The sequence below is a fragment of the Furipterus horrens genome, unplaced genomic scaffold, assembly GCF_987537825.1.
Source record: "Furipterus horrens unplaced genomic scaffold, mFurHor1.1.pri manual_scaffold_12, whole genome shotgun sequence".
Lineage (NCBI taxonomy): Eukaryota > Metazoa > Chordata > Mammalia > Chiroptera > Furipteridae > Furipterus > Furipterus horrens.
The window spans coordinates 1,603,103-1,622,652 of NW_028327182.1; the positions used below are offsets into that span (position 1 = coordinate 1,603,103).

Consider the following 19,550-nt stretch of genomic DNA (forward strand, 5'->3'; position numbering starts at 1 on the left):
TAACACAATGAGAAGTTTGTACAACATCGATGTAACCTGGCGGAGTGGACTGGAATGCGCCTGCGTGAACAATGGCGACCTCACTGTACTAGTCCGCAGGGGTGGTAGATGCCCCTGAGTGTGAGCGTGTGTACTGTGTGGCTATGCATGCAAGATGACTGCATGAGCAGAGCAATGAATCTGCACCAAATTTTGTGTTAAGTTTGAACATTGCTCTGTGGAAACTATTTGGATGATTCAGAAGCCCACAGCTATGGGCAACTGGTGAGTGGCAGCTTCATCAAGACAATGTTCCTGCTCATGCAGCACATTTTGTGCAGAGTTTTTTGGTAAAACATCAAATCGCCCAGGTGACTCGCCACCCCCTCCCCCCCAGCGCTGATTCAGCACCTTGTCACTTCTGGCTTTTCCCAAAACTGAAATGGCCCTTGAAAGGAAAGAGGTTTCAGACCGTCTATGAGATTCAGGAAGTTTCACTTCTTCGATCGGTAGAATCATTACCTTTTGCATTTTAAGGCTCTGATTATTTTAATTTTGAGATTATGGGGAGACAGACCAACAGTCTGAATTATATATAACAATAGGAATTTGGAGGCCTTAGGCAGGGAATGTTTAATTCAATTTTTTATTTTTTATGTGCTGCCAGACATACACGTTGGTGTTACCTGTTTCTTCCCCAAAACAGCTGAGTTTTATTAATGGCTGTGATTGTCCCTATTCATAAAGGCTAAACCTCTAAATTAAATTCTGTCCCGATGAGACTTTGCTCAGAAATAGATTTGCGTCATTATTCTTGGGTATCACGTGATCGCTTTATAACCACGAAAGTGTGGCTTGTCATTTATCATGGCGTTCTGAACGCTTTCTTCTGCACCAAAGTCTGAAGGCTTGTTCCTGCTCATATTGTTATGGTTTTCACCTTAGTTCCCCACTGAATTATTATTTTCTCCTTGAGTGGAAGGTGCAGGCTCAAAGATAACTTAGTTTGGAGAATTATCGCCCCAAGGGTTGCCTTTACCTCCAGACCAGAAGCAGTGATCGCAAAGTCTCATTCACGCAGCATGGATGCAGACCTGGACTTGACTTCCATCGCAGGTACCCCTTCCTGGTGGACAACCTCTGTTTCTAATCAGGCTTGATGCCCACGTCACGGAATATCTGGATGAGGGCATGTGGTGTTCTGGAAATTTCCTTTGTACAGGAGACCCTTCCCCCAGCAAGAACCTGGTTTTTCTGCTTTAACTGACCAGGTGATGAGCTGGCCAACACCGGCCCACCTTGGGCAGTGCCCTTCTTAACTGTACCCTGGGCCCTTTTCTTGAGGTGCGTACCCTCCAGTAAAAACGTTCTTCTAAACCTCTCTAGTTATCTGAACCACCCAGGGTACTCGTGTAAATACGTAAATTCCCAGACCCGCGGCGTCAGCATTTCAAAGCTAGCACAGCATTGGCGGCCCTAATTAAGTAGATATCCAGCTATTTCTCTAGCAGAAAGGGTTTCCTTGGGAACAACAAAGGGCTGAAATTAGAAGTATGTGGTCCAGGCGTGAACCACTGCAAGTCCAGAGAAACGAAGGAGAGGACCTGGCACGGCCTGGTGGGAGGGAAGGAAAGAAGCACTCACTGGAGGAACCTGAAATTCATGTTGGCCAAACCTGCAGGAGGAGGGTGGGAAGTGCATCGGCGGGGGCTGCCTTCCCACCCTCCAGGGGGATTGATGAATGAGTTGGGAACCCTTGGGAAACGTTGTCTAAGGAGAAGACCCAGCAGTGGTTCTTCACGAGGGGCAGCAGCCCCCAGGGGACATTGGCCAATGGCGGAGACATTTTTGCTCGTCACCATGAGAGAGGTGCTCCGGGCAGCTAGTGGGTAGAGAGTCCAGGGATGCACCTGGCAGCTGGCACTAACCGGAGCCCCAGAGATGGGGAGCGGAAAGGCTGAGATCGGTTTCAGGAAGCAAAGACCTTGGGGAACAAGGCGCAGAGGCCTCGCTTTTCTCTCCTCTCCCTGGACTGAAACTCAGCGACGATGCAGCCGGCTGAGAACCCTCAGGGTGACAGCCAGTGCGGACAGTGGGGAGCTGGGCATGTGGCTGTGAACAAAACCAATGCCACCTCTGCATCCCAGAATCCATTGCCCTTTTGAACACGCTGTGCACGGGTGGCGAGAATTCTCGTCGTTTCTAAAAGGCATTTAAATCCTCCGGTACGCAGCGTGGTGAGTTCTGTGTTGGCCCCTTTGACCAGCTCCCTGTCCTTAGGAAGCGCATGAGTTTTCTCGTTGAGGATGGGCTCTGTTCCTTAAAATGGGACCATAAATATTTCTTGACAGCAATGGCCGGAAAGGCACGGCAGCCGAGAAAAATATCAAACTGGCGATCATATCGATTATGAACGATCATGGTACGGTGCTCCTGCATTCTTCGTCCCTTTTTCTTGTCAGTCATTAGTACCTGAGTTATTAAAAAAAAAAAAAAAGGCACTATAACAAGAGTCTGTGAGCGTAGAATTGCCGGCCCCCCTTCCGCTCTGACCCAGCCTGTCTGTGTGTAAATGACGCTGTAGCCAGTTCTGTCGGCTTCTCCGGAGGTGCCTGCTTCCTGTGTCGGTCTGGAGAGACCTTCTTGGTGAGGCGGCCACCACACCGTTGCCTGACCAGCAGACACGAGGTCACCAGGCAATGCCCTGGAGCAAAGGCGCCCCACCTCCGCCCGTCACTCTGGATGGTGAAGTGGGGGGATGTTCGCATTTATTTGACTGTTGGAAGGATGGGGAGTATTGGAGACTTAGTCATGCGTCAGAACGGTAGGTCTGGGGGTGACTCTCTAGCAGTTAGTACGGAACGTCCCCGTGCCACCAAGCCTCCTGCAGACACTGTAAGGTTCGACTTCCCGCCCCAGAGCAGCTCCGGGCAGCTCCAGGCAGGAGCATGGGTGCGCCCTCTGGGTGCCTGCTGGCTGTTCAGAAAGGGCGCCGGGCCGGTCTAGGTGCTGGGCTTAGCCACACGCGGCTGTATTTTTAGAAAGTACTTTAAAAACCTCCGTCTCTGGGACCCCAAAGGACGCCCGTGCTCCCCGTCACTCTGCGACACATTTCCTTTATCTAAAAACCGTGGCTGTGAGTTTCCAGACGCTACAGGTGCCTCTTAGGGAGGTAGCACAGCGTCCAGACCCCACAGCCAGCAGGGCTGGGCGTTCACTGCGGTGTCGGGGGGACTCAGAATCTGGGCGGCCCAGCGACGAGAAGAGGACAGGCTCAGTCCCTGCTGCAGCTGGGGACACAGCCCACGTCCGGGTCTCCCTCCAACGCAGCCACGAAGTGCGGAAGTCAGTACGTTGCCTGGGGAAGTGAACTGAGTCATCAGTTGGCCCGGCTCTGCCCCGTGTGGCTCTCCCACGCCGGCGAGCTAGAGGCTCATCAGGGCGTTAGACACTTCAGAGCCACAAGGCAGGAGGCGCCTGGAGAGGACACTGAGCCAGGGACTTGCGGGCGCAGGAAGGGAGACAGCAGTGACTCAGTGACCACTGATTACCTTCGCATTCCCCGGGGGGCCTCCCAGCCCCAGCACAGGACACGGAAGCGCGGCTTGCTGGGGAGCTGGGGGCCACAGTGCAGCGGCAGCTTCCTCCTCGGCCACCGGCTGGGACCCGACATACCGGGTCTCCCCCCCTGGAGGTGCTTTCTGACCCCGTTTTGCACATAGCCACAGGGAAGAATAGCGTCCCTTTTGGAGGCTTATACCTCGGCCAAGGGAAGAGGGAGCCTGTCCTTACCATCAGGAGAGGGGAGAATCACAGAGCATCTTCCGCTCCTGGTGGATTCTTCTAGATGACTGGCCCGTCTCCGGAACAGTTCAGAGCCACCGCATTTAGCGTAGAGATCGGTGGAGGGGCCTTCCTGTGAGAGTGTCTTCGTTCGGGCTGGGTTTCAATGGACGTTAGAGGGGTAAAGCCCCCCTTGTTTAAAGAGCGTTCTCTAGCCAGCATGCAGTGTGTCCCTAAGTCTGTCTAGACATGCGTGGGGCTTCTCCTTGGTCTTGTTCAAGATTCTCCAAAGGTACAGGTGGGCCCCTTTGAATGCGTGAATGTCCCTGGCGTGTGAACTCAGGTGAGCTGTTGGCGCCCGCGTGGAATTCTGTGTGTGTTCCGTGACACTCGGCCTGCCGCCCAGCCGCTGCCGAGTGGGGGGACAGTCTGCCCCCCACCCCCAGGAGCCAGCTTCTCCCTGTGTGTCACATCTGGCTTCTCTCTCCATGTCTGTCCATGGCAGAGCACCCAGTTCTAAAGTTGGGTCCTGAAGGAAGATGGGAAGTGTTTAACTTCTTACCGCGTCCCAAGAACATTTGTAAAGCGGATCTTTGTAGACACTGAATGGAGAGTGAGACTCCCCCTCCCAGAGCTGTGACTTTGGGGACTTCCTCAGTCAGAGGCGGAACCCAGCCTTGCTATGGGCGAGTCCGTCCCCGGGACCGGTGACTGTGCTGGGTCTGACTTTCTGCACGTTGGGTGGGCCGCAGCCTTTCGTGGGAAGAGCAGTCCGCATCCCGCAGCTTCCTCCGGGTGGCTCCCCTACAGTCCTTCCGTGTCATGCTCCCGAGGGAGCGTCTGTGTGACGCCCTTTTAGGGCGTGCAGGGTGCGCAAGTGATCAGAACAAAGAGAGTGCCCCCGGCGGCAAACGCCCCCACGGGAGAGTGGGGGCAGCTGCCTTCCTCCTGCTGGCGGCTGTGAACATGGACTTGGCGAGAACACGCAGGGTGTTCGCTCTGCGGCCTTCTCGGGGCCCTTAGTCACCGTGTTCCTGGGTGGTGGGTTGGAGCTCCCAAAGGGTCGGGCGTTCTCTCTGCTCTAACAGTCGTCCCTCTGCGCTGCAGTTGTCACCATTATAAAACGCCATTCCCACTTCAGTGAATTAAAATGGTTAAAATGTGAACTTTGCAGGGAAAGAGGGCTGGAGCCTTTTGTATCTTTCCCCCCTAATTTATGGCCTGGGACTGCACTTCTGTTCCACTGGCTTTGTATTAAGCCTGGGGGGGAACAAAGCAGTTAGTACTATTGCTCCGTTTCTGTTTCTATTATTTCAACCGTTCAGTATTCTCATTCCCAACTTAGCTCCGTGCAGCTGCACGCTGAGCCCCTGGTACGAGATCTGTCGTATTGGCAATGACCTTTCCGACCCTGTGACCCCTCCAGCTCTCACGTCATGATAACCCCACTTCTGAGAGTTCACTGCTTTTTTTTCTGATGCAATAGACACCTCGATAGAATTGTGGCGTTAGTGCTTAAGGTTTTAAATTTATTGTTGGGAAGAGGCCTGGTTATTTGCCATCCTCCTCCCTCTCCGCCCACTTGTGTCTTTTCCCCTGACCTTGGGCACACAGACAGGAACTTTCTAGACTTTAGTCACAGCGGAACAGCTGGCTTAGGCCACAGTGTCAGATGCCGGGGTGCTGAGGCCGCCACCCGCGCAGAGGCCGAGGTTCTGGTCTGTCCGAAATGCAGTTTCCTCATCGGTGCAGTGAGACATTGGCTTCGCTCCGTGGATAGTGAGAGTTCACGCAAGTAGGTACGGGACTGGTAGCCACTCAGGCCAATAGTTACTGAACAGCTCTTGCGTGCTTTCCAATGAGCCAGGAACCAGCTAGTCCCTGGGGAGCAGGGGGCGGACTAGCAAACGGAGACTTCGGACGGGGGAACAATACGGTGGGAGCTACACTCAAGAGGAGCCAGAGAAGCCCTGGGAGTGTGGCGTGAGCCCCCACGTTTTCTTCAGTTCTTCAAAACTCGGGTGAAGTGCCCGCATGGGCTGTAAGACTGGGCTGCTTGATGATGACACCTGGTCCCTGTCTGGTCGCTGGGGACATGCCAGCTCAGTGTGGCTGGATCGGGTCCCTAATACGATGCTGACCCCGAGCCCTGGGGGCCGTTGGAGCCGCACGAAGTCAACTCTCTGATTCCCGTGTGGCTTGCAGACGGGTCTATGGCCCACGGGCTCCATCTGGTAACTTCCCACTTTAACTGTTCATTCTTGCTAACTGGGTTCTGAGCTTTTAAAATGATGATTTTAAATCCCTGTGACTCTAAACATTCATGACCTGGGACACAATGTCCCGGTCACCCTGCCCTTGTTGTCGTCCTAAATTTGACCGAAAATGAGAAAACATGTTATTACTTAGAGCAATTTGTTTCATAAACCAACATTTTCAAACATGAGGCCCATGAAAGAAAAAGCAAACGCGACCAGGTGGCAAGTGTTGCCAGTCCCGAAGCATGGCCTGCTGCCGGGCCTGCTGCGCTCAGCGCCGGGCACACGGAGGACTCGTCGTGCCAGTTTAGCCGGAGGCCGGCCCGGGGACCAGCGACGCCCCAGCAGGCCTGCTTGGCGGCCGCTGTCCTTCCAAAAGGCCAGGCCGATGTCCAGAGGCCAGAACAGCTCCAGGGTGCCTTGTGTGGGCGCAGCCTGGAGCTAGCTGGACGTCCTCACATCCTCCAGAGGTCTCTTTGGTGAACTGAAACCTCAGCACCCTTGGGTGCTGTCATCTCATGGGAAGGTCCTTGTGGTTTTGGTGACATCTTCTGATGTCATGTTTCTTGCTTTCTCCTCTGTTAATTCTTGCGATGTCCGTGTGCGTAGATTTTTTTTCTTTTGTGGAGAAATGGAAATGTCTTGCAGGGCCACCTGGCAGGCCCAGAGCACCCACAGCGGGCCCAGGTAACGGTTTCAGGGGCCTGGGCATGCTCAGTAACGCCCCAACATGCGTTCCCCCGCTTGTGGCTAGGAAGTCACCAAGGTCAGAGCTCTGAGGGCAGAAGTTCCTTCCCCTTCCTTGTCCTGGCCTCCTTTCTTCCTCTTCTCTTTCTCCTCCTCTTCCTCCTCGTTACACGGAAGAATGAAAATTCCCACAACACACTGTGGCATGAAAAGGCCTGGTAACCGACAGGTATGTGCAGACCAACCTCAACATCGTTTACCTATATAAATGAGCAGGAAAAATTCTAGGTGTGTATACCACCCTCCAAAATAGTATCACTCCATGTTTTTTCATATTCTTTATACTTTTCTATCCACAAGGAACATTAATTACGATTACAAGCATCAAGTTATTTTTATTTATTAAAAACGGCTCCTGAAGAATAAGATGTGGGGATTTGTACGACATCATAACTGGTCAGTACAACTCACTAAGAAATAAAAGGCTCTTTCCTACGTCAGGCGTTTCATGTCGAATGTAATGGACACACACGCTGAGGCTTTACTAGTGGAAGTGGGGTTGTTTCTGAGCCGTGGACCAAAAACCGTCCAGCAGACGCGGTCTTGCGGCTGCCCGGCTCTGACGGCGCTCTTGGGGCAGGGGGAGGTGTCCTCCTCGCTGACTGTCCCTCCTGTGAGCAAATGCTGTGCTCTCCCGCACACAGCGAAGGCCCCGGCTCCGCCTGCAGGGCTCCCAAGAACAGTAACCTGGGTGTGTGTGTGCGCACGCGCGTGTGTGTGGGACCTTTCGTGAGGGGAGGGCTATTCCACCACTTCCCGTCTTGGTTTATGGGTTTGACCTTTCGCCTAATGTTTTTGTTGGAAGAGAGAGCAGTTTATCCCCAAAGAGACACAGGTACACACGTACCTCGAGGGGCGCGTGGAGAGAAACCCAACAAAACCACTGCTTTCCCGGCCTGTGACTCAATCTGTGTAAAACCTTAATGTAAAGAAGATGAACCGGAAGGCTCGGAGCATCGTTTACTCTGATGGGCAAGACGCCTCTTCTCCCGCCTTCCTAGTTTCTGTGGGTGAGCGCGGGGCAGGCAGGACGTGGGTGGGACCGAGGGGGCCGCGCACGCAGCTCCCTTTCCAGCTTCGTTACACACGTGCATGGGTGTGCGCCACGGCCCCGAGTGATGTGTGCTTGTGTTCTCTCCGCAGAATGTCGCGTCGTGAAGTCCACTTCTTACACCAAAATAGCTCCGTCGTCCCGCCGGGGCACGGCCAGGAGCCCGGGGCCATCCAGGCGCAGCAAGTCACCCGCGTCCGCCAGCTCAGGTAAGGCCGCCACGTTCGTGACGCGCGACACATGAAGGGTTAGGGCAGCGTCAGTTCCATTTGTGATTTTGGGACCAGTTAGCATGGCCCCGGGCCTCACACGTTGGCTGTAGGACAAGCCATCGAGCTTGGGGTACTCGCTCAGTGGCATCTCGGGTCACCCAGATTGGGGCGGTACTGATATGCGGCGCAGAGGTGGGTGGTTCAGGCTTAGGCCCCCCGCCCAGGGGTCTCCGTGAAAGCGTCTGTTGCACATGGGGCTGCCGTGGGCCGAGTCCCCAGTGGGTTTTGCTGCCCCTCTGTGGATGGCGGGTCCCCCGAGGCTGGGGCGCTGAGCGCAGTGAGGACGAGGCCCGGGCAGCGACGACTGCAGGGGCCCAGCTGTGTCCTGCCTCTCGGGGGCTGCGGCGCCGCTGTCCTGGGCGCTGTGGGCACACAGGCGGCCGCCTCAGGCCTGCCTTTCCCTGCGTGGGCTTCACACCGACACCAGTGAGCTGGGCCGTGTCCGTCTCTGTCTCTGCGGGGTCCTTTTGGACTCAGGTGGAAGGTCTGTTTCTCTGTTCGTTACTTACTCCACGGTACCGCTGTGGGAGGGGAGTTATTCAGTGATACGTCCGTCCGAGCCATTGGCCCCCGATTTCATGAAGACGGTGAAGCTCTTGGGAACGAGGACCGTAGGGCCCGTGCAGAGGCCGCTGGGGTGCACAGCACTGGCCTGGAGGGCGGGACAAGGGATGGGATGAGGGATGGCGCGCCTTCTTGGCTCCCCGCGCCAGCTGCGGCCCTACTGTGTGCACCGTAACCTCCGCGCTTAGAGCTGCAGGAGCCGTCATCTGCGCTGCCCAAGAATAAGCAGCACCGAGACCTCCGCCGTGAACCTGGGGAGAGGGAGGCCTGAGCACGCTCGGGAGCCGGCGCGCCCGGCCCACCCGGGTTCTCCCTGGGGCTCCGCTGATCCCCCAGACGGGCCCCAAAGACCTTCTTCTTCTTGCACACCCACTCCAGGGGTGGTAACAGTGGTCTCCCGCTGCCCCCCTCTCGCCCCACGGCCTGGGCACCCTCAGCCTGGACGAGGTGTTGGAGTGCCTGGCACTTGGGGTGCACAGGTTCGCCCCTCCTTGCTTAGGGGCGGGCGGAGCGCGCCTCCCGTGACGTCACGTAGCTCACGGGGCCTGAAGTCGGGATGAGGCTCTGCTGAGCTGTAGGCTAGCGAGACCCAGCGGGCACGAATGTGACTTGGCAACCCGGTAAGTCTGTCCCCTCGACCACCCCCTTAGACTCTGAGTAAGGCCGTAAACCTGTGTGTTAGCGAGTGTTTCCGGTGATTTTAACCAGAGCGTCTGGGGCCTAGAGTTACAGAAGCAGCTGGGCGCTGGCCGGTGGGGCTCCGTTGGTTGGAGCATCAGCCCGTAAACCGAATGGTCACGGGTTCAATTCCCAGTCAGGCACGTGCCTGGGTTGCGGGTTTGATCCCTGGTCCGGGGCACTTACAGGAGGCAACTGATCATTGTTTCTCACTCACATCAACGTTGTTCTCCCTCCCTTCCCCTTTCTCTAAAATCAGTAAGTATGTTCTCAGGTGAAGATTTAAAAAAAGAAAAGAGAGACAGAAAAGGAACAGCCGGTTAAGGAAGTGGTCCCCACAGTGTGGTTCCCCGACCCGTAGCATCCCATCCCCTGCTCTGTTGGAAAGCGCGCCGCTTCCCAGACGCACAGAATCAGGAACCTGGGGCTGGGCAGGTGCGCTTTCCAAGCCCTCCAGGCGATGCTGGTGCTCCCTCAAGTTCGGGAACCCCTGAACTTCGGGTAACAAAAGGGAAATGAGTCAGGAAAGTCATCTGACTCTGGGTAATCGGGGGTCCAAGATACGGCTTGGCCATCATCATTCATTGGCACGATAGACGTGGCTTCCTTGTCACCTCCCCACTTGCTTCGGAGTCGCGGGGCTCACCTGTTACCCCAGCAGCCCAAGCGCGGCACTGGAGATGCCTTAGAGGTCAGGAGAACAGGAGCAAGAGAGGGTGGCAGGCGCAACCCCCTTTGCTGCCCCCTTACCACGGCCGACCTTCGGAGCAGAGAGGAGCTCCATCTGAAGAGTCTCCCTTCCCTGGAAACTGATGTTGGGGACACTGTCCCCCTTGAGAGAGACACCACCTGCCCACCAAGATGCGGACCTTGACCCATGACAGGGACGCTGGGACTGCTGTGTTTAAAGCTCCCCCGGGAGACCTTGGCTTGTTCATCCACCAGCTGACAGGTGAAAACGGAGCTCTTGGGAGGAAATGCAGCCTTGACCAAAGACCGTCCCTCCTTTTCTCTGAGCACCCTTGGGCGGTAGGATGACCTCCCGTGGGGCAGGAAGAGTGAAGGAGGTCAAGAGCCCAGAAAGCCTGTTGCCCTAAGACCTCGGCTGTCAGTACAATCCCAGAAGGACGCAAGGGGGCAAGAAGGCCCACGTTGACGGAATCATCGTCAGTGCTACTAACACTCACCAACAGCAGACACCGGACTTAGTTCCGAACCCAAGCCAGCTCTGACACTGACAGATTCTGCTCAGTCTCCCCGCTCTTCTTGGTCTTAGTTTGTACCACGAAGTGTAACAGAGCAGGTGTAGTGCGGTGCAGCATCTATTGGTGAGTGACTAGCCATGGTGTGTCTCTTACCGTATAAATGTTTCTGGAGGCGCAGTATGCACTCTGGCTGGTAAGTTTTTGTCATGGTTTTTAACAGGTTTTGTTCTTAAGGCAGTTAGATGCTCCTGGGTTTGGGTGGAAATCTTCTTTCTTTTTGTCCCTGCACGTCCGTGAAGGGAGGTGCACGGTCAGGGGACTCTTCATGGGTCAGGGAATGGCTTCTGAGGCCCGGAGCGGTTACTGTTTGGGCTGAGGTTTCCACGTGGACATGAGAACAGTACCCCCTCACCCCCTTCCAGCCTGGCTGAGCGCCGGGGCCAGTATCAAATGGGGGGACACAGGAGGGAAACACAGAGAAGTTTTGCAACTCAGAATTACCTTGTAAATAGTCAAGAGCCTGTTTTATTCCAAAAAGGAATCTAAGATTTGAGTTAAAATAGAATCATGACTCTAATCTTGAAAAGATTTAAAAATAAATACCAAAAATTATTTCACTTTAAAATTAACCGGTAACATCGTCACTATTCAGCCTAAGATTACGTGAGTCTCATAAATATAGTATATTTAATTATAATCTTATAAATATAGATGAATGTATCATTTACCAAAAGTAATTTTGGAAACCCAAAGAAGCAGATAGACAAATGTATTAAATGCATTTGGATTTGTCACGGCCAACATTTGGCACTGTTGCTTTTAGAAATGTAAAATGGGAAGTCACAGCACCTAAAAATCAAAAGATGGCTGCACACACGCATTTCTATTTTCTGTTGTTTTCCTGAAGCTTTCCAGCTCTTCGCTGGGGTTGCACTTAGCTCACGTGGTTGGTCTGACCAGCACTCACGTGGTTTCTGTGCTAGGGATGCCGTGCCGGGTGATTCTTCCCGTGAAGAGCGTGGACTCCAGTTCCGCATGTTCTTGGAAAAGCAGCGCTTCGCTCACGGACCCTCTAACTCCAGGGTCGAAACCCGCCCGGTGGCACGGACTGCATTTGCCCCGTGGGAGTCGTCCGCGCAGACGGAACTCTCGGCATCTTACACTTCGATCCAGAAGCTAAGCCGTACGACACTTCCTGGTTTTGTGGCTGCTGACAGTGCGCAATGACTGTCTCTTGGTTCCGAGCGGCACCAGAGCTGACCGCCTTCCTCTGGCTGACCCCCGAGGACTGAGAGAGGGTTTGCAGAGAGAGCAGCAGCACTCAGTCACAGATGCGTGGGTCATGCCCACCCCGGGACCGCTGTCCTTCCGGGGGACCTAAGCCCGGGATTGAGGAGGTCCAGCGCTGTTTTCGTTTCTTTCCTGGGCCAGTGTGGCCGTTGGATGTCTGGGGACCCCCTGCCTTGGGCCCGTCCACTGAGCTAGCTAAAGACCCCCCTCTGTCCTCAGTGTGGCTCTGAGACCCAGTGGAAAGGCTCAGTGAGTTATTGGTATTTTGATTGCATCAACGTCTGTTAAAAATAGCCTGGTTAGTGTTCTCCAGAAGTCATAAACACTAGGACCGAATAATGTCACTTCCATACCAGACACTTTCTTAAGCACAGATGTTGCCCCAGACCCCCATCGCAACCATGACCCTGGCTTTTTAGCAACAGAGAATCTTCGTTTTCCCTCCTAAAATGTTGACTGAAAGTTTGCAGGCATTTCTCCTTCAGTTTTCCAATTGCCACGTCCGGCATCATCTTCCCACGTGGCGCAGAGAGCGCAGCGGACTGTCAGGTTAAGGTTTGCCCGGTGTCCATGCAAGGCTGTCACCCGTGATGGCGTGATACCTCGGTGCCTCCATGGACCTCTCTCTCCGACCCGTCTGGATTCCCCCAGCACTCGCCCACCCACACTCTAACTTGTTACCTGGCCGCGTAGTTCGTGTTTAGAGGTGGGGCAGCAGAGCCGGGCCCGGGGGACGGCGTGGCCCGTAGTTCCTGAGTCCACGGGGGCAGCTTGGGGACAGCGCCGGGTCTCGTGGGGCCACAGGCAGAGCCGGCTGACTGTCCTGAGCCCTCGCCTTCACCTGCGCTCGTGACGGTTCTGAGCCCCAGGAGCCAGCGAGCACTGTCCCTGGCTGAGGGCGCAGGTTATAACCCTCGGGCGCTTTGCCGCGGGCGCCTGAGAACGAGCCCAGGCGCAGCGTGGGGGGGGGGGAAGGGTCCACCCACCTGCGTGGCACACAGCAGGGGTGGACAGAAAGCTTCCTCTGGAAGCCTGTCTTGGGCTAAGAATGAGAATCTTCTATAAATCTTCTCTTTGTCCCGTGCCATTTCCTCTTCTTGGGACGAAAAGAAGTTAGAGGTGACTTGTTAATGATCAGAGTTCATGGACGCATTCAGAAAGATCAAACACGGTTGGCCCATGTCAGACAGTTGCTAGGTGCTGACAGTGCAGAGACGGAAGGAACAGACTGCTCCCAAGAAGCGCACATGGCGAGCCCCCTCAATAATTTACAGGTGACATAACTCACACGCCTGCTGGAGTAACATTAGTCTCCATAACAGAGTCCGAAGAAGGCAGTTGGAGGGGCTAGAAGAGAAGAGGAGCCAGGAGCCTTAATGACACACAAAGTAACGAGCCGCCTGACAGGTGTGTGCCGGGACAGGGAATGTCCCCAAGAGAGGGGATGTGCTCGCAGTTGCTTCATAAAAGGCACAAGAATATGTAAGAACATTGTAAAGCGTAGTTAGTGTGGGCCGACTCTTTATTCATGCGTGTTTTTCTTTGGAACACAGATGTCTCATAAAATGTGTAATTTAGAAGTGAAATTCTTTTAAACAATTTTTAAAATCTGCACACACAATTTATAAGACAAAGTCTCCAAAATAAGAGTGCCATATGCACTAGTTTGCTTTAAATAAGAACATATAAAGTTTAGTTTGCTTTATTTTGTTTTCTTAATATTAAAAATAGAAAAAAAAAAAACATGTTTAGCTTGAATTTTCATGGCTTCAGTCCTTAACATCTACAGATTTCAGCATTTTGACCACGTTTTGGATCCCATGGCAGAACTTTGGGGTTTTGATTGTTTGTTTTGGAGTTTTATTCCCACTTAGATGGGTGGCTAAGTTTCTCATAGAAGGACACCTTCCATTTAGAATCACTTTCTCTATAGAAGCAATGGCAAACACAACCGAGCACCCATGGGTGCCTTACACCCATTGATGCAAGCCCGAGCATATGGACTTCCTTGCCCTCCGAAGTTCACGGTCTAAGGAAGAAACGCCCCGTTCAATACCCACAGAGACCTGTCCCGGGACCAGCGATGCGGGGTGCTGGAGACGGGCGGGTGGACCTTCCAGAGGGACAGCTGGGTGCCCCGTGGTGACATCTGCCACCACCATCCCATCCTCCTGGGCTTAATTTGTAGTTGTGTGTGACTCTGGCAATCCTGGAGTCTTTTTTATTGACAGCATTTGAATTTTACTTTTTTACCAAACACTATTTTATGCAACACATGCAGATAACACAGGGATCAAAGCTGGGGCAGCAAAGCGGATCTTCACCAGCTTCCGAGTCAGATTTGTCAGCTTCTTAATTTCTCTCAAACACCTGCAAAGGCAGGTTGCTAGCTATTAATTTTTAGCTCCGCCTCTTCCTGTAGTATAGAGATTTCCACCTCATCCGTTCTGTGGAGGAATTTTTCTCCTTTGGGGTTTCAAGGAAATTGTTGAAGACAAAATGCACCAAGAATGTCAAGAGGGCTGATGATGCATGCCTCGTGGTTTTACAATTTTTTTTTTCCGCATCTAAAGCTCAATCCTCCTCCCATTGTCTTTCCCTGCGTTCCTCAGTGCCCCCTAGCCCTGACCCCAGGCAGGTGAGTATCCCCAAAGGGACCCTTCAGAACTTTGCACCATCCCCTTGGCCTGCTGCCTGTGCGGGCACACTGTAAACTCTTCACTGTCCCTGCCCCGTGTTAATTAAAGACGCATTTCCTGGGCATCTTCTGTGTTCCAGGCCGTGTTAGGTCCCCAAGGTGCAAAGATGATGAAGCCTCCGCTCTGAATCTCAAGCCAGGAGACGGAGTCTGTAGCCTTTATAGTGGAGAGTTTTGCGTGGTGCCGGCCCGGAAGAAGAAGGGGTAGCCCTCCTTCGCGGGGTCAGAAAGAGCTCGCAGGAGAAAAGGCTTACGTGTTGGGATGCGAAGGATCTCGAGCTGATGGGGAGAACCAGTGGGGCCCTGGCTGCAGTGAGAGCCGAGGCACAGAGGCGTGGGGGTGCATGTGAGGATCAGTTGCTGGTTCGGCAAGAACGAGCAATAGGCCAGGACGGGGCCGGAGAACACAGCGCTTGTTGGGGAGACTGGAGGCCCGGGGCTGTGAACACGTGCTTCTGGGTCACTAGGTGAGAGTCCGGTCTTCACCCGGGTCACGTCGCTCATCACTTCATGCCTCGGTTTCCTCGTCTGTCAAATGATACCGCGTGCTTTACAGAGCTACGGTGAGAGTTGAATGAGATCATACATGTGCTATGTGTGTGTGTGTATGCACACGCATCTATGATATGTGGTTTACATGCATTAACTGCTCCGTAGAAAATAAGTTCTCAGGGCAGAAAGATGTGACAGCTGTAATAGAACAGCCATAAAACTCTGGAGAAAAAGAAGAGCTCTTCAGTAAACTGAGGTGCACGCACAGCGGACGCTCACGGAGAGCAGGCTTCGGGTTGCTGTACTGCCCCTTCGGAAGCAAGGGGCTCCCAAGTCTGCTTTCCTAGGAAGCCACTTTTTTTCCTGTCCCTCACCCCACGGGCTTGATAAGAAATGTACTGTGTGTGCTCCCCCCTTTACTGATTTCCCCCCAAACTGTGCAGCGTTTCGGGGTGACAAAAAGATGCAGAGAAGTGGGCAGAGCACACGTTAGCTTCTAACACCTGTTTTTCTGTCAATTCTTGCGGGGCTCTTGCTTGTCGTTTGGGGAGCTGGGGTCCGAGTCCGCGCCCACAGCTCTGCCGTCCCTGGTCCCACCCGCGGGGAGGCCACGGCTGGAAAGCCCGGGCGGAGAGGCCTGAGCAGCAAGCTCAGGACACACAGGGAGCAAGCGGGTTAAAGCGTGCTCGGTGCTTCCTCCTGCCAGCTGCCGAAAGAAAGGAAGCGAAAAGGAAAGAAAAAGGGTTTTGTTTTTTTTGTTTTTTTTGAATCATCAAATGCATTTCAAAGGCAAAGCAACAAATGAATGAGTGCAGTGTGGGTTCTGTGACATTTTTAAAAGGCCTTTGGAGATGGCAGAACAAAGGGCTTCCCACTTTCAGGGGCCCCAAGGTTTTGTGCGACCCCCGTGGTGAAAAATCAGTGCGCACTGTCACGGAGCGCGGAATTCTGTGAGGGGGGCCGCAGTCCCGGCAGACGCCAGGTTTGACCGCGGTGCCTGTCGTTTGGATTTTCAGATGAGTCACTGGGTCTCCCCCCACCCCGCCTGCCCCCCGAGGCAGCACAAAGTACAAAGTCCTGAAAAAGGGCTTGGGCTTCCGGGAGCCGTGGGGTGGGGTGGGGGGGGCCCCCGCCATGGCTCCGCGTTGGCACGAGGCTTAAGGGACACCTTTGCTGCAGCCTGAGACGGAGCCCACACCTCCCACTGCTGCCGGGAGGACGTCAGCCTGACGCAGACGAGCATCTGCTGGGGAGCCCTGTGTCTGGCTCCGCCGGCTCGGGGAGCAGCCTCCGCGTCCCCCGCCGGTCCCTGCACACCCCACTCCCGCGGGTGCTGGGCTCAGAGCTGAGCAGGGACCGCCTCTTGCATTGTCGGGGCTGCCCCTGAGCCTGCATCCATGTTAGAGCTCGTGGAAGGTAAGGCCCCTGCACCCCGGCCCTCCCTCCGGGAGACGCTCCCGGTGCCCCTCTGGAGTGTGTGTGTCTCCCTGCTGACTGCTCCGCCGGCTGTGGGTGGGGATGTGTGGAAACCTTGTCATTTTTATGGGTGAAATGATGCTGACCTTACGTGGCTTCGTAAAGGGGTATCTTTAAGTGTTTCGTGATGTTACTCAGAGAACATAATTGCTTCCCTGGGTTCTGTGGTCTTGAGTCAGGTTAGTGATAACGTGATGGAAAGGTCTCATCCATCGGGTAAAGCCCCGGGATTTAAGCCTGTCCGAGAGCGGCTTTTCTTTGTCAGCAGCGGGAAAGGCAGGGGGGGCGGGGGGTCCCTGCCGGCCGGGCCTCGGTCCTGGGCAAGGCGGGTGCTGGGAGGGCTGCGGGTCGCGGAGGAGCTGTGCGGGGCAGCAGGGCAGCAGGAGCCTGCAGGGCTGGCGATTCGTGTAACAGGCCCCCGGGGGTGTCCCTGGTCGGAGGGGCTCACATGGACCCCTGCTCGGGGGCTGCGGGCTGCCGAACTCCATTGGCATGTGCCAGGGCTCGGGGCGCGCTCCCTGGGCTCTGTCAGCACCGCCGAAAATAAACTCCTCAGGGAAGACGTGAAAGCACATTTTTAAAAGTTGTGTATGGAGCCCGCCGCACCTGCTGCTGAGGCAGATGCCGGCCCCGCAGCCCGACGGGCCTCTGACGCGGGTTGTTTTGGGGGGCTGGTCCCCAGGACCACAGGCACGGGGTGGCTGACACTTTAGCAACCCCCCCCCCCGACAGGTCCTCGTTTCTCAGCGACGTGGCTGCTCCTGACCTGCTCTAACGTGCGCTCTCCTGTCTGTGACCCTTTGTGCTTCCAGTGAACGGGACCCCCGGCAGCCAGCTGTCCACCCCGCGCTCGGGCAAGTCGCCAAGCCCGTCGCCCACCAGCCCGGGCAGCCTGCGGAAGCAGAGGGTAAGGCAGCGCGCGGGCCCCTCGCTGCGGGGGCCCCGGTGTACCCCGGCCCTGTCCTCACGGCGCCCCGGCGGCCCAGGGCGGGAGGGGACCCGGGGCGGGTCACACACGGTGGCCGCGGCCTCTCCTCGTGACAACGCGGGGCTTTTCCTTTCCCTGTGGCCCTGCCTCAGCCTCCCCTCTGGGAGGAGGAAACAGTCGCTGCTTCCCTTTGTCACGCCCTCCGCGCTGGGCGTCCAGAGTCACCAGCACGTGGCCGGCCCTGGGCTGTGAGCTTCCCTAGTGGTGACGGGCCCCTGAGACACCCCCGTGGGTCCTGGGCCCGCCCTCAGGAGGGAGTGCTGGGGGGGCTGGGCTGGCTCCGGGGGGGCCCGTGGCGCGGAGCAGGGGCGGGGCCCCCGCGCCTGTGCTTTTCTGAATGAATCGCACGTGGAACACCCGGGGTTCGTCCGTCCCCGCGTGGCGTGTTTAGCTTCTGGCTAACGATGGAGCAGCCGACCGAACTTGGAGCTCCAGGTCTAAAAGTTCCTGAAAACGGGGTCAGCGTCTCCGCGCTACGGAAGGGGATGGGGGGACTGTGTGCGCCCCCGAACTGCCGGTACCGCTGGCCTTTCCCACGAGACCAAGGCGAGGCCGCAGGGAGTGAGGGGCGGGGGCGCGGGGGGGGAGAGGAGGGCCTGGCCTCTGGTTCCCGGGCGGTGCGGCCGCGGTCAGGTGGGTAGGGGCGCGAGGATGGCGCCCACGGGTGACTGAGCAGGAAGGACTCCCTGGAGGCTTCGGACCTCAACGGCCTCAAAGGCTCCTGAATTTGGCTTCTTTCATTGAGGGCCCTAGAATGAGGCTTCTGAGTTCCGTAAACTTGAACTGTAATCAAGATGGACGCTCCTCTGTTCAAGCCTCCTGCCAAGGTCATGTGCGCCCTCCACTGTCTGAAGTGGGGGTGGCGGGCTCCGTCCCTGTCACCTGCACCCCAAATGTCAGGCTGCGCTGTCTTTTTCCATGGGGGCCCCTGGCAGGAGGCTTGGCTGCCTTACGTCACGTCACGGGATGAGGCCCGGGGTCTGGCACCGGCTCCTCCGGTAAAATGGCTCTGGTGTCTCAGATACGTCTTCTCTTCTCTGGGCCTCAGCTGGGAAAGCAGAAGGAGGAAAAGGGCAGCTCCTTCCAGAGAGGAAGCCCAGTAACCCTATTTCAGTTCTGTCTCAGTGTTTTCTTCTTGGCCACTGTCTAATCCAGCATTTTAAAGAGCAGGAGTCATTGGCAAGATGCGAGAGGAACTGGCCAAATTAATCTGCTCTCCTAAGTAAATGTCTGTGCTGGAGCAGAGGACGGGGCGATGGGGGATTCTTTTTCTGTAAATATCACGCAGCTGGGGCCCCTTCCGTAGGAACAGCCATCCGATACAGCCCAGGAAGGGGCCGTTTTTGGAACATCCTCTCTTTTGAAGTGTATACTTTGGGGGTTCCACCTGGCATAGAAATTCCTCTTCATCCCTTGGATTTATTGCACCCAGATTGAGGACTCAGCTCTTGCTTGGTGTGAGATCAAGGCCGAGTGACTGCGCATTCCGGCCGTAGGTCTGAGCTGTTCTCCCCGCGTGCTCGCTGCGCTGGGCTGCCGTGGGAAGCTGGGGCGCTCTGCTCCCCATGCCCCGTGTGCAGCACGAGGCTAGAATTCACTCCCGCTCCCTGCAAGCTCTCCTGCACTGTTGTGTTGGCCAGGCGAGGCGGGAAATTCTCCTGCGCTCCCAGCAGCTCTGGGCCAGCAGCTTCCACTGCTCATAGGGACGGGTGTCTTATACGTCCTTCCTTTTGCCATTTAAAGTCACGGTGCAGGCACCACGCCTGAGAGGGAAAAGCAGTCCCATTTGCTCTAGAGGAAGAAAGGATTTGTCATCCTCTGAAAACGTGTGTTAAGCCCACGTTGCGAGCAGAGCACAGGGTGATTCTGAGGTGGCCCGTCCCTGGGCCCTGGAATCCCGGCCGCGAGTGAGTGTCCTCTGTTTGTTCCCCGGTCCCCGGACGGGTGCACTCCAGCTGCCCCAGCCGCAGCCGCTTCCATCTCCTTGTGGGGTCGGCCCCCTCAGGGCCCCTCCCGGTGACCAGGGACCCCTGTCCCCCCGAAAACTGATCCTGGCTCAAATGTGGCTG

The 19,550-nt window shown here is 55.6% G+C and overlaps 1 protein-coding gene across 2 annotated transcripts in view; it reads left to right on the plus strand.

Annotated features, from left to right (window-relative positions):
• Window positions 1-19,550, plus strand: part of DCLK1 (doublecortin like kinase 1) — a 211,403-nt gene that overhangs the window by 129,132 nt on the left and 62,721 nt on the right. For both annotated transcript variants that reach the window (XM_090257975.1, XM_090257976.1), the window contains exons 4-5: window positions 7,911-8,027; window positions 17,306-17,400. In XM_090257975.1, coding sequence (XP_090114101.1) covers window positions 7,911-8,027; window positions 17,306-17,400 — 212 coding nt within the window. The remainder of the gene's footprint in view (window positions 1-7,910; window positions 8,028-17,305; window positions 17,401-19,550) is intronic.